The sequence below is a fragment of the Embiotoca jacksoni genome, unplaced genomic scaffold, assembly GCF_022577435.1.
Source record: "Embiotoca jacksoni isolate LCO1_2020_lvr unplaced genomic scaffold, fEmbJac1.0.p SCAF_9, whole genome shotgun sequence".
NCBI classification, from domain to species: domain Eukaryota; kingdom Metazoa; phylum Chordata; class Actinopteri; family Embiotocidae; genus Embiotoca; species Embiotoca jacksoni.
The window spans coordinates 8,504,573-8,518,961 of record NW_027185447.1 but is presented as its reverse complement, the minus strand read 5'-3'; the positions used below and the strand labels follow the sequence as shown (position 1 = coordinate 8,518,961).

At 41.4% G+C, this 14,389-nt stretch overlaps 2 protein-coding genes across 10 annotated transcripts in view; both read left to right on the top strand.

Moving 5' to 3' along the window:
• The window catches only part of kif1b (kinesin family member 1B), a 60,515-nt gene extending 57,103 nt beyond the window's left edge, over window positions 1-3,412 (top strand). For all 9 annotated transcript variants that reach the window (XM_069140723.1, XM_069140716.1, XM_069140722.1 and 6 more), the window contains one exon: window positions 8-3,412. In XM_069140723.1, the coding sequence (XP_068996824.1) occupies window positions 8-50 (43 nt within the window). In that variant the 3' untranslated portion in view covers window positions 51-3,412. The remainder of the gene's footprint in view (window positions 1-7) is intronic.
• Window positions 3,413-6,472: 3,060 nt separating this feature from the next.
• pgd (phosphogluconate dehydrogenase) lies at window positions 6,473-13,730 on the top strand. Its single transcript, XM_069141109.1, has 13 exons — window positions 6,473-6,584; window positions 6,991-7,066; window positions 7,154-7,333; window positions 7,431-7,496; window positions 7,585-7,703; window positions 7,826-7,895; window positions 8,003-8,137; window positions 8,273-8,462; window positions 9,848-9,978; window positions 11,222-11,355; window positions 11,957-12,056; window positions 12,685-12,807; window positions 13,198-13,730. The coding sequence occupies exons 1-13, from the start codon at window positions 6,577-6,579 to the stop codon at window positions 13,315-13,317; spliced, it is 1,452 nt and encodes a 483-aa protein (XP_068997210.1). The 5' UTR covers window positions 6,473-6,576; the 3' UTR covers window positions 13,318-13,730.
• The last annotated feature ends 659 nt before the right edge of the window (window positions 13,731-14,389 follow it).

Here is a 14,389-nt window from a genome sequence, read left to right as displayed (position 1 = left end):
CCCGCAGATCTAAGCTGGCGAGGAGGCGCAGCGGCCTGATCAAGAACTGAGAATGGAGCAGCACACAGGAAACCACGGCTTCCATTCTTTCTGAAAAGCCTTTGAACATACCAAGTGTTAACACTTATTAATCATTGTGATTCTTGACGGTTTTCTCTTGTAAGTAGACTTGTGGCTTAAGTCTCCTTTCATGCGACTAAGAGTTTCAGTTCCAGAGAAGTTTGCCTCCCCGCCTTCCCTCCAGCAGCAACCCTCTGCCAACGTTAGCTCTCCGCCTCTCTCTTTCTCTCCCCCCCCCCCACCTCCTCCCCCTCAGCTTTTTGTGTTTTTGTTTTTAATGACAATGTTGGGGTCTGATTTTTGTTACGCTTTGTTGTCATTCCCGAACTCCCTAACTAGTAGCATGTTGTAGTAGTCTACTTGTGTGTGCACGACTCTTCAGAAATTGTTCTTTCTGACCACTTATTTTCAGTTTGCCAATCATCTGTAAAAACAAAATGTCTCTATCAGTGTTACTTGTCTCCCAAAAAAGAGTTTTATTTTATTATTTTTTAATAAGATGCTTGCATGGTAACTGCAGCAGTCCTCAGGAGAAGACCAGGTTTGCTTACTTAAAAAAAGAAGATATAAATCAGATAATCTACAGTTGAAAATCATGAAGGAAAAATTTACAAATATCTCCAAGTGATGTGTTAGTTTCTGCTCTGCTACATGAACTATTGCTGCTAATAAGTATAGAGGTTCTTTTATTTTCTTTGCAAGACTTTCATCAGGCCGCTGTCTCTTCCTGAAGCAGACTCGAGCTCCCCGAACCGTCTCCAAAACAAAAACTCCAAACGTGAACACAATTTTGTTCAGGTCCCATCTCAGCGAGACATCAGGGCAGTACTGGATTCCCACCGTCATCCATGTCATATTAAATCCCACTCCTCAGTCTGTGTACATACACCAAATCCAAACCCCCCCCCCCCCCCCCCCCCCGCCGCCCCGACCCCCACCCATCCCGATAGTGCCAGTGTCAGTCAGTGAGTGAGTAAATACTCGCGCATTTGTGTCAACGTCCAAAAAACATGCTAACTGCACAAAACAAGCAAAAACATATGAATATGAATTCATATCGCTGCAGTGAAAACATGAGGATGGATTATTCCCGCAGGATTTGCAGATATTTGTCCTTTTGCTATTTCATCTCAAGAAAAAAAAAAAACAGGGTAACAAGGAGAGGAGGAGGAGGATTGTGAGGAGGAAGATGGACAGCACTCTAAAGAGCGAATTTCATTTGTACATACAGTCTGCTCTGGGATCAGCGTGGTAGTTAACTCTCATTTTAAGACACTAACATGCTGAGCCTCAGACCCCCAGAGAGCCTCTCAACATTCGCTAATATTTGATCTGACCGTCACGTAATTGTGACACCGAAGGGCAAAACAAAACACGATGAGATTGGGAAGAAGACGTAAGGAACAGAATGCAGCTGCATTCTTTTAGCCTTGACGCCAGTAGTTAGCTGATGAAGCTTTCAATGACACAGTCCCATGACTCCCCTCACTGTCACACCAGTGTCGGGTGAAACCTCTAAAGTGAAGTGCTCACTGTTCAGCAGCACCACAGGGTCGCCACGTGTTCACTTTCTGTTTGCGTTCTTGAATTAACACCTCTTAACTCATCTAACTCTCATTGTTTTGGCAGTATTTTTATTTATTTTTTATTCTTAACCTTCTGGATTGTTTTTCTCTCTCATGCTTTTGATCATTCCGTAGTGACGTTTTCTATGACATGTTAACATGTAACATGTTCATTTCTTTATTTGTAACCAACATCTATTAGTGTTTAACCTTATTTTGCACATTAACACGTATCTATAGCAAGACGAAGGCAGATCACAGGATTATATCAGGATCAATGATAGCACATATCAGGGCTACACTGGATGATAGCTGTTTCTCAAGATGTTTACTAGATAAAAAAAAAAGAAGTGATATTAAAGGGACGACATATTCAAAGATTTTATTTCTGATGTTGTTCGTGAAAATATTTGCTCTGGACACGTCGCACTGCATGGGATATATTTGACTCCAGGTGCATTTGTGGTGCCTCTGTCTCTAGAAATGGTGCATCTGTGTTCGAGTACAAACGGGCATCAATAAACTCTGGCCGACCAACCAGCAGTTCGCCTACTGTATTATATGAAAGGGACATTAAGGTGTAGAGACAGGGGGTACCTGCTGCCTGTTATTGGTGACATAAAATGTGAAAACAAATGATGACTGCACAGTATCACTGCCCTCGGGTCAGCCAGCCTGCTGGTGAGCGAAACAAAAATCTGCTGATTCATAGTTTTCTGAGAAAACGTTTCGTCTGTTACAGAACATGAAAACAAAATCTATGCACTGATCGCGGCTCACAGTGCAGCACCTCAACGTGAAGAGGCACGTAGTGATATGAGCTCCTGTCAGAGCAAACGTTTTCACGTCAGCGACTCATTTGCAGAGGTATATTATTTTGGATTGTGTATTTATTGTTTGCAATGTATATATTAGTTTGCAGCTCTTTGCACATATTAATAAAAGGTTCAACTAACTGGTCAAATAAAGTGTGCGGTTTAGTTGCTCTACTCATAAAGAACCAAAACAATGGTGCGGCAGCCTCTTCTGGTCTGACCCGGGAGAGTCGAATGTACGATTAAGATGTGGTTTTTTGTTTTTTTTTCATCGTTAAAAAAAGGAAAAAGAGACCTAAAATGTAACACACTGCACCTTTTCAGGGGAGGTGAGCTACATTAGTGCTTCCTCTTTATCAGAGCGTGGCTTGAGTGAATCAAAAGTCTTGCTTTTGTTTTGAAGGATATTTCCTCATGCTCATTACTCGTGCTAGCAGCCATCTATCAAAATAAAGTTTTTTTTGTTTTGTTTTTTAACTCATTTTATTTTTTCTAATATCAGGGAATATAATACAAAGTAGCTAGTGACATCTAAAATGACAGTATACTATCGTTTGTGACGGTGTCTTTCTTCAACTCAACACTTTCTTGTTTTCCGTTGATGCCTTTCAAACAAAAACTAGCCATGATATTTTCCATTTTCCCCTCTGACAATTAATATCAGTTAACGGCACTCACTTTCGGATTTGTTCACCAAAAGAAAAGAAAACAAAAAAAAGACAAACATTAACACTGTACATTATTTGTCAGACTGGTTTCATTTTCATACTTATTTTGTAAATATCTGTGTTGTATGGAGCTTGAACTAAAATGTAAATATGTTTACTGTATTTGTAATAATTATAATCCATTCGCTGTATAGCATAGATGTGTCATGCAGATATCCTAATTCTGTGTATGGTAATCTTGCACCATTGAACTGTTTAGTGAATGAGGCAACAATAAAAGTGCAAACTGTGCATTAGCAGAACATGTGGTGCCTGTTTGTTCTCTCCTTTGTGCTCAGCATCACTCAGCATCTTTTTACATGTCACTGCTTCCCTCTATGTGAGTTGTCGAAGACGACATTTGATTTTGAGAAGTAGAAAAATGAAAATACTCATAGTAAGATTAACTTGATTACAACCCTCTGAATGAAAAAGTAAACATTTGGACACTTTACAACTTAATATCTTGTTTTTTTAATTAAAAAAAAAAAAAAAGGAAACAGTTTCACTTATAGTCATGACTCAGCATCTTATCATTTTACCATATCTTTAATTTCATCATTCTTAACTTGGCACTCATTCTGTTTGTCTGCAGAAATGAGCTTCCATCATGTTGTTACCTCCGCCATGGAGTTTATGTTTTTCGGTGCCATTTATTTATTTGTCTGTTTGTAAGCAAACTACCTGCCTGATTTTCATAGAGCTTTATGGCAGGGTGCAAGCCTGGGCCAAGGAAGAACCCTTTACATTTTGGAGCATATCTAAATCAAAAGGTAGGAACACAAAATATGTTTTACTTTGATAAACATTTTACAATAGAGCATTAAGGCCTACTACATGCTGTATGTGTTATTTTCTGATTATATATAGACAAAATGAAAATATACAAAAATAAACAAAGATTAAATGTAGTGGCATATACAAACTAAATGTGAATGATATGAATATGAAAGAAGATCATAAAAAGAAAGCACTACAGAAAACTGACATAAAACAAAGCGGTAGTACTTATAGTATATACACAAATATAAACAGTTCTATAGTATTCCAAAAACATTATTATGTGGTTGTTGTTTAATAAACTGAGCGATTTAAGTGGAAAATTTAGTTCTAGGGGGAAAGGTGAAAACGTAAGAAACGTAAAAGATTTCTGTTTGTAATTTAAAAAAATGTGTAGCGAGAAAATCAATCAGATATTTAAAGCTCTATCCTCCGGATTACCATAGTAACAGGTGATATCTTTAAGGTTAAATGTGCATATTACCGAATTTCCCCACTGTGGGATTAATAAAGTCAATATTATATAGTGTTAGTAGCTTCAAAAAAGTGAGACTTTAGGTCTGTACACAACTTTTCACAATAACCTTTCATTATTTCACTAAAACATAGTTAAACAATGATATATTGTTTATAAAAGATATTAAAAAAATAAATAAATACATATATTTATATATATATATTTGTTTTAATTTAAATTCAGTAATAACACAATGAGCATGGTATATTTAAATTTTTAAAATGTGCTTTTGTTGCAATATTTGAAGTAAAATACAAGATAAAAGGCCTCGTGTTAATGCCGTCCTTGTTACTCCAGGATCCTGTGCGTTACGTCTGACGTCAAGGTAAGCCTAGTGTGTCACTTCCGGTGTCTGTCGCGTCGAGCTTCGCTGTGCAGCCGTGCACGAGTCCATGTTTTTGTATCTCGGTTCGCACAACGTTAAATTATTTCTGCTCAGCGACTAATGTCCGCTTCAATACACACGTGCTCCACTCAAGCACCGGTGTCGCTAAATGTCTCGCTTTTATTTACACTTTACGTGCTTTTTCATATTCGCTAGTTTAGCAGTTCGCTTCTGTCCCTCCCTTTAACCTCTCCTCTCTCCTGCTCAGTGTTTTTTTTTTATTTTGATTTATTTTTTTTTCCCCTTCTCTCTTCTGTCTAACTTTGGGTTCAGTCTTCAGGCAATTGCATGACTAATAAAGCTGTTTGAAAAGACTTTTTATAGGACTGAACAACAACAACAACAAAAAGCCTCCCTGCAGTAATCTGTATTCTTTACCCTCAGAGACTCTCCTCCTCTTCCTCCTCCTCCTCCTCCTCTTCCTCTGCCTAATCATGCATGAAAAGATGTTCTGACATTGAACTGGTTTAGTGCCCAGTAAGTTTCCTGTGATCTGCCACAGGTTTCCAGTCACTAGAAGAAGCAATTAAGCGTGGTTTATTAACTCTGGGAAATCTTATGTTGAATGAAAATAAGACGATAGAAAAAGGTTTGGTGTTTTTGGTTTTCTTCCTTCAGTGATAAGAAATACTTTTAGAGGGCAGAAGAAAGTAGTATCGGTGTGCGTATTTAGTATAATTTACATCTTGTAGATCCAGAGCTTCTGGGTCCTAATTAACCTTAAAAACCACCAGAAAATAGCATTTTGATAAGGAGACTGTCTTTATGATCAGCTGACCGAACAGGACTGACTTGAGACCTCGTCAGTTGATATTAAGCTTTTAGTTAGTCATGCTGTCAAGTTTTCACATTTCCTAATTTAATGTCCAATACTCAGTTTTGTTCATTCGACCCATATTTCCATGAAGCTTTACTTTGACCTCAAATATGTACTTAAGTACACAACCCCAGTCAATGTCTGACTCCACCATCACAGTTTGGTATAGTGGTTTCCAGTCCATGGCTTGTGAAATGATTCATCAGGGATACAGAAAAATATATATATATTTCTACATTCATGCACATTATATTACATTGCTCTCATTTTGCTTTGTGTGTGAGATTTGCCTATTTTATTTCTTTGGTAATCAAGTGTTTAAATCACACTGCTTAACATCTTAAACGTGACACTGCGTCTTTGTAAGCCAAATAGTACGTTTAACCTTTGTCAATGTATTATCGGTGCATTACTATTGATGCTGAATCTGAACATAAATGGTTCATATAGAAACAAATGATTGCGCTGTGCAGTGTGTTTAATGTGGAGCAGTCGGAGCGCAAAGCAGCAGAGTTACTGCTTTTTAACCTAAAGTGTTAATTGCATCGAGTTCTACAATACGTGTCATTTTATATACATAATATATATATATATATATATATATATTCCTGCTATAAGTCGCCATTTATACTCGTGTTGTGTGTGTGTGTGTGTGTGTGCGTGCGCTGACGTGTCACGAGGGACTGCCAGATCAGCCAATGGGAGAACGGCTACCTCTGCTCAGGATCCTACACCAATCAGAAACCGCGACCAGCATCGCTTCACTTCGTCGGCGCCCTCTGATTGGTGAATACTCTACGTGGGCGTACGTAAGCTTCTTCGTCAACTTTAGAGGCGAACGAGGAAGTGAAAAGCGAGTGGAGTGAAGGACCGTGTTGGACTCACTATCATTTGGACACTTTCCTTCCAGCTACTTTCCCACAGATCACGATGGCAAAGTAAGTTCTCTGCTGAGTTTTCACTTCCGTAGACAGACGAGGAGGTGGAGAAGTTGTAGCTGATACATGGGGTTAAATCACTTGTCGTGTTTTCTCTTCTATGTCAGCTGGTGTAAACGCTGCTCTTGTCTTGTGATCCAGCTTCAGTGTTTAGTAGACATTTGTGGCATGATATTTGACGTGTAAATTAAACGGGATGACCGACACAGAGATTGCTATGTACTCTGGGAAATGACAGGCAGCTTTAAAGTGTAGATTCTGAAGTCCATGTGAACATTTTACTTGTGGTAAAACTACATTAAACTGATGGGTTCACAATAGGAAGCTGTACCAGTGCTGGTTGGTGTTCGGCCTGAGGCCAGCTGCCCATCAGGCCCTCACTAAAATGTGATTATTGTTTCCACAGAGCAGACATTGCCCTGATTGGTTTGGCCGTCATGGGCCAGAACCTCGTCATGAACATGAACGATCACGGCTTCGTGGTAAGATGATGGCCTCCGTGTTTATCTCCACCACTCCTGGAAAAACAAATTTCCCTTCCGTTTCACTCAATAATACCTCTCCAACAGGTCTGCGCCTACAACCGAACCGTGTCCAAGGTGCACGACTTCCTGCAGAACGAGGCCAAGGGCTCCAAGGTGATCGGAGCCGAGTCCCTGGAGGACATGGTGTCCAAGCTGAAGAAGCCCAGGAGGATCATCCTGCTGGTGAAGGCCGGACAGGCTGTGGATGACTTCATTGTCAAACTGGTCGGTAGTTTGAACTGAAATCTGAGAATAGTTGTGGAAAATCTTCATCCTGCCCCGTTAGACTTATCAGCTTTGTGCTTCATCTGCTCTTTCTCAGGTTCCTCTCCTTGAGGCCGGGGACATCATCATCGATGGAGGCAACTCCGAGTATAGAGACACAACAGTAAGTCATCCAGAATCATTGTTTAGCAGAAGCTCTGTATTCCTCCCTGAGGATATCCTCATGGTTCTGATGTGTTTCTGTCACACAGCGGCGGTGCCAGAGTCTGAAAGAGAAGAACCTGCTGTTTGTTGGCAGCGGAGTGAGTGGTGGAGAGGAGGGGGCACGATACGGACCCTCACTCATGCCCGGGGGACATAAAGAGGCCTGGTGAGTCTGTCGCAGTAGTACTGATTCATCTGAACATGCGTGTGACCTGTTAAAGCTGAATATCAGTGAAGGTTCATGTGTCCGTTAATCAATTTGAACACTTGCTGCTGTTTATTTTTCAGGCCACACATAAAAGACATCTTCCAGGGCATCGCCGCCAAGGTCGGGACAGGAGAGCCCTGCTGTGATTGGGTGAGTAGGGTTTATTTTTGAATGGTGTTTATGTTGATGCTTATTTAGGATGTAGTAGGTATTATTATGTGAAGTCTTCTTACAAATATCTTGCGTTGCCTGGGAAGGTTGGAGATGAGGGTGCTGGTCATTTTGTGAAAATGGTCCACAATGGCATTGAGTACGGAGACATGCAGCTGATCTGCGAGGCCTATCACCTGATGAAGGATGTTCTGGGTATGGACCACGATGAGATGGCACAGGTGTGTGTGTGTTTGTTTGTTTGTGTTGTACCTCTACAACATAATTCTCACAATTTTTTCTCACAAAAATCTTACCACGTGATACGAACTAAAACAAAGAAACAATGTGGTTGAGTGTATTTCATTTCCCTGCAGGCTTTCGAGAGCTGGAACAAGACAGAGCTGGACTCCTTCCTGATTGAGATCACAGCCAATATCCTTAAATACAGGGACTCTGACGGTACACATCTGCTGCCTAAGATACGTGACAGTGCCGGACAGAAAGGCACGGGGAAGTGGACGGCCGTCTCAGCCCTCGAGTACGGCACACCTGTCACTTTGATCGGTAAGACTTGTAGATGAGGAAGTATCTTGTTTCCTTCTCTGCTGTCTGCTTCCAGTAAAAAAGTCTTTGTCATTATAATGTGGCAAAAGGCATTACATCACACCTGTAAAGGCGGTGTTGCCAAATTAAAGGGCAGGAGGCCCTGATGGAACCCGTTCACTGGGCTAATGTTTAGCTTTTTCAGTCAACAAACACCCCGCTTGGCCCGTGAGCCTCTTCTAGAGACGCTGATCAATACGTGGCTGCCCCTAAGAAGATTGAAGGCTTTTCTGATTGCCAGCTCATCTCTTAAGGGGGATTTGGCTTTGGTGTTTGCTGCGACTGTTTTAGAAACAGCCGTGGATGGCAACCAGCAAGATTAATATTCAAACGGGTGTCGTGAGCTCAGCTCTGCAGAGTGGATGTCCACCTTTTTTTAGGGTGTGTGTGGTTGAAGTTGAAGAGACTAATGGGGTGGACTATGTGAAAATTTGAATGTAGATATTTTGTAACGCAGTCTGGACTGTCATATCGGATGTATGCGAAGGTTTTCCCTGGTTTCTGGAGGGTTTATGTGCCGTGGTAGTGATGGGCAGTTATTTGACTAACGCCTATGTATTTTCACCTAATCTTAGACAAATATAAAATGCACTTTCAGCCATAAAAGTAATCGTCAACAAACAAAGTTTACAGTGGCTTAAGTGTTGTTAAAAAGCTCTTTGGTGCTGCACCTGAGTGTTATGGTAGTAGAGAAAAATGAGTTTGGTTTGCTCGGTCCCTGACACTGCTGGAGGTCCCCTTGTGCCAGAGATGAGTGCAGAAACAAAAGGCTTCATTGTGTAAGAACTGAGCCCGTCAGCATGCAGCAGTACAGTGCACATGGCTTGATTTCTGATCCAGTAGGGATAACATTCCTCGCTACTGGAGTTCACTACAGTTTCTGTCAATCCATTGCATCACCACACTGTGGTGTTTTTTTTCTTTTCTTTTTCTTTTAGCAAGTCATGCTGACCCAACAGGTTTTTTTTTTTCCCCTCTTGTCTTGACACGGTGGGAGGGAAACGACAGGTTTTTTTCTTTTCCCGATGTAGGGTTGACACACCTGCCTCAAAACAGGATTATAAATACCGCCGAGTCATGCTTGGTCACGGTCTCCGACAGCATAGTGTTGCGGTGACTTGGCATTGGCTACTGTGGAATAAATTGTCATTAGAGGTTTCGGGGAAATCTAAATTACTGTCTTGCTTTCTATGTGTACTGCTCTGTTTTTTTGTGTAATGCTCAAATCATGTGATGTGTGCAGAGAGCTAAGTTTGTCTGCCTCTGTTTTTTCCATCCCCCTTCCATCCCCCTTCCATCCTCCCTCCCTACCTCCCTCCATCCCCCCCTCCCTCTCTGTGTCTCAGGGGAGGCTGTCTTTGCCAGATGCCTGTCCTCTCTGAAGGATGAGAGAGTGGAGGCCAGCCGCAGCCTTTCAGGGCCACAGGGGGTTAAATTCAGCGGCAACAAGGCTGCCTTCCTGGAGGACATTAGAAAGGTAGAACACGCAGTATGATGTACACCACGTAAAGCATGTGGAGCAGTTTAAAAACACATCTGTCGAGAGGCACTGAAACATGGTACATATGAGGGGAAATCAAAAGGTTCATGTACTGCTCCTGTTACATTGCGAGTGCAGCGCAGCACTGTGATGTGCACGGAGCAGAGAGACGTTATAACCTTTTTGAGGAAGTAATTCAAGTCATGGCGCTTGTTCAACATCAGCATCTGATTTTCACACGTTTTTGTGACCACTGGTCTGGAGGCGCCTGCTTTTAAAACTTTGGAAATCGGCAACATAAACCCTTGAAATGCTTCCTAAGAACAGCGGCAACGAGCCAGGCGAGGTGTTTGAGTAGTATTCGTGTTTCAAGAGGGGCAGAACGTCACGTAAAAAAGCTGCATCAGCTCAGGCCCACGACCAGGTGGGTTTTCTTTAACATTTACAGGTCTGTGCGCCGTGAATCCGTCCACAGAGGTCAGACTGTCAACACCGAGTTCTACTGTGACGCTCTGAGGTTCCTAAGGGGAAAACATTCAGTGCAAGCGATCTGAACTGCGCCACGATGGCACTCGGTGCCTGCTCCACACCGCAATGAAAATAAGCAAGTTTCTCACCTTCAACAACACAATCGTTCCTCCCCACCATCCCTACTTGCCAGATCGCTCCCTGGGACTTCTTTCTGTTCTCCAAAATTTGGACATGAAATTTGGACGTGCTCTCTTTGTTCAAGTCTGAAGTCTGTTGTGAAACGCCAGAAAAAAATGTGTGTAACTCGGGTGCTGATGTTGATGAAGTGACGCAACTTGAAATACCGTCTCAAAAACGTTGCAGCTTCGCCCTGGTCCCGCATTCACGCGCCACAGGAGCAGTGTTTGGTCCACATTCGTATATTCAGACATGTGACGTAAAAAGGCACCATTACTGCAAACCACAGGAGATGAGGAGAAAAAAAAAAAAAAATAACAGAGCCACAGTTAATTAGGTTAAAACTGCAATTAAATTTTTGCAGCAGCTCTGAAAAAGTGTTTCTCTTTAAACAAGCGGTGCGGCGGTAATTAAAACTATTAATACAAACATTTGTAACCAATCTGCAGCACAGAACTGCAAGTTTTAGCTGCCTCCTATTACATTTATAAATGTAAAATTCACTTTTTTAATTTTTACTGTGACCTGTATGTATTTCAAATGATGTCATTTATAAAAGAACAAACTTCATTTTTTTTTTTTTTTCCTACAGGCCCTTTATGCCTCCAAGATCATTTCCTACGCACAGGGTTTCATGCTGCTGTGGCAAGCTGCCAAAGAATTCAGTTGGACACTGAACTACGGAGGCATCGCTCTGATGTGGAGAGGAGGTTGCATCATCCGAAGGTACTTTTAACCTCATGTGTCCTCATTTCTAAAGTTTGCCTCACTGCCGTCTTGTGCAAAGCGCTTCGACACTGATGGTGAAAAAAGTGGTCAGGTTGTCTGAGAAAGAACTTCTTGGAAAAAAAAAAAAAAAGAAGAATAAAAGAAGTTCTCGTTGATGTAATTCACTTAAAATTTTTGACCGTTTGGGATTTTAGTTGCATGATGTCTTCTTTTTAGTCTGTAAGAAAAAAATCTTGATGCGGAGCCATAAAAGTTATAAAGATGTTTTTGTTACTGCCCCGTGTTGTAATGCTGTAAAAATAAAATATGACCCTTCCTATAAAATCAGATTGAGAGAAGAATGAGGAAATAATGTTAGTGACACTAGTTTGCTTTGTGTAATCTGACAGACATTGTGTAATCCTAAATACAATATAACACCCTGTATGACTTGGAGTGTAGTCACTGGCCAACCAGCAGGGAGTAGGTTTTCAAAGAGCATTGAGCTTATCTGAAGGTTTGATCACCAGTATGTTGTAATTAAATGTAGATAATAATTAATTTTCTTATTTCCCTGTTCCCTCTGTTTGCTAACACTGCTGTCTCTCCTCCCCCGCAGCGTTTTCCTGGGTAAAATCAAAGAAGCGTTCGACAGGGACGCCAAGCTGCAGAACTTACTGCTGGACAATTTCTTCAGTAACGCTGTGCAGGACTGTCAGGTATGAGGAAGGAGGAAGTGGCTGAACAACAACCTGCAACACACACATTGGCAAAGACACGAAGTAAAGTTGTTTCCTCTTTTTTTTTTTTTTTTTTTGAAAAGGAACGAGTGAAGCAACGGTCCCTCTCGTTTGCTTCATCCTCAGTAGTGTGAGATTTTTGACAGGTCATTTTCAAACTCGAGTCTGGTGACTTCTCTTCACATTGTTATTAAGAGGAAAGGATACATTTAATCTAAACTGTCTGAAGGCAGTCAGACTTGAGTCAACCCAAACAGCCCAAGTAAAGAGGAAACGTCAGCACTGGCAGCAGCTTAAGCATAAACCGGTTACAGAGGAGCCATAAATGTCTTTTTTTTTTCTTTTTTTTCTGCTCTTCACAATTCATTCTCTCATCATCAAAAACACAAAGATGATGAGAGCCGACTGTGAGTCCACATAGATTCAGCAGGTATTCCACATAGTGTCAAACAGACATGAGACCTGCAAGAATGAAACTGGAAACGACTTGAGCTGATTAGACTGAATGTAGTTTGAATCTGCTCAAGTCTTGGTCACTAGAAACCGAGTTAACCCTGTGAAGATTGTCTGTCATAAACACAAACTGAACTCCATTTTACTGCTTTAGGAGTCATGGCGCAGAACAATCAGCACTGGAGTCCAGCATGGCATCCCCATGCCCTGTTTCACCACAGCTCTGTCCTTCTATGACGGCTACAGACACGAGAAGCTGCCTGCCAACCTCCTGCAGGTGAGACGACGGTGTGGAAGCTGCAGAGCAGTGATCACTGAGCATATGGCCGAGTGCTGACGTGTCACGGATTAAAAAAGATCGCGTGTAGCTGTGTGTGTTGTTGGGATCTGGAGGCTTTAAGAGCCTGTTGGTGTAAACTGTGCGTTTGGAACTACCCTGACTCGCTCTGTGTCTGTGTATATAAATGAATAGCAGAAAAATATTGCCAATTTTTGAGTAATGATCAAGCAGAAATGCCAATTATTTTTGGTTTTAAATGTGAGGTTTGATTCATTTTTTTTTTTTTGTCTTTGTAGATTTAATATCTGTTGGTGTAACGGTACTGAAATGAATCATGAGCTGCATTCTTATTTTGAAAGTGAACATGGTGTTTTGTTTTTTTTCCAGGCCCAGAGGGACTACTTTGGAGCCCACACATACGAGCTGCTTTCAGACCCCGGTCATTTCATCCACACCAACTGGACAGGCCATGGTGGAAATGTCTCCTCTTCATCCTATAATGCTTAAGGACAAGCTTCACCATTAAAACAAAAAAAAAAACACAAAAAACCCAACAAGATGGAAGGCCGAGGATGACACATTCCACCTTTTCTAACCTGAACATTTGAGACCAACCCACCCAACAATCACTTTCATCCAACTTTTTACTCCTCTCAAAGACTCGCTGCAGTTTTATTTATCGAAGTGCAACCATAGTTTGTGTGTGTTGTAAACTCTCTCCCCTCCTGTGTGTTTAGGTATAGTGATAGTCAGGAGAAGGGGGAACAGCAAAGTGTTGACTCCATCTGGATGTGATGCTGGCTGCCAGGCTATCGCTCACCAGTCATGTTGGGCCCAGGGTTCATGGTGTTAACACTGGATTAAGGCGAACCATGTACTGTGCTGTATTAGGCTAAATAAAGATGTCAATCCCTTTATAATTCGCTTGAATGGTCCTTACTCTCTGGGTGCTGTAAACAGGATTGAGGTGGGTTTGTGTGTAGCTTCAAATAAGGCAACACGTTACAGAAGCTGCCCTGATATGCATGCATGATTTACAGGTGAAAGGCCAATGGATCACGCAGTGTGTATCAATGCACGTCTGAATTAGGGAAATAAAGACATTAATTCATGACATCATTAATACACACTACAAAGTGCAGAAGTCCAACAAGACTGCAAGGCACTATAATGGGATTATTCTAGTGGTTGAAAATGTTTTAATCTGTTGCTGCACAACGGATGTGAATTAACATAATATTTGTGATGGACTTTTGATACAACCGCCTTGGAGACTGAACTATTAATATAACCATTTTAGTGGATGTGAGAATTTACAGTTCGTGGGGTCCTGAAGAGAAATGTCCACTGAAATGTATCATGTTGTCCTTTCAGTGGTTGTCCAGCAGGGGGCCCATGGACACTGACGCATGTTTCTTTTTTAAACAATGACAGTAATTCACTACCAAGAAACTCATGTTAAAGAGAAAACAAACCCCTCAGTGTTTTGGTGGACACTAACATGAAGCTATACAACATAATGTAGGCTAGGCCTCTGCAACAGACTCTGCTGCCACTTTAGTGAATTTCTTAACAATGA

What these genes read in the sequence shown, in the direction of transcription:
- pgd (XM_069141109.1), top strand. An exon ending in GGGGGACATAAAGAGGCCTG is followed by an intron (nt 7,704 to 7,825) that starts GTGAGTCTGTCG and finishes TTTATTTTTCAG; the next exon opens with GCCACACATAAAAGACATCT. An exon ending in GGAGGTTGCATCATCCGAAG is followed by an intron (nt 11,356 to 11,956) that starts GTACTTTTAACC and finishes CCTCCCCCGCAG; the next exon opens with CGTTTTCCTGGGTAAAATCA.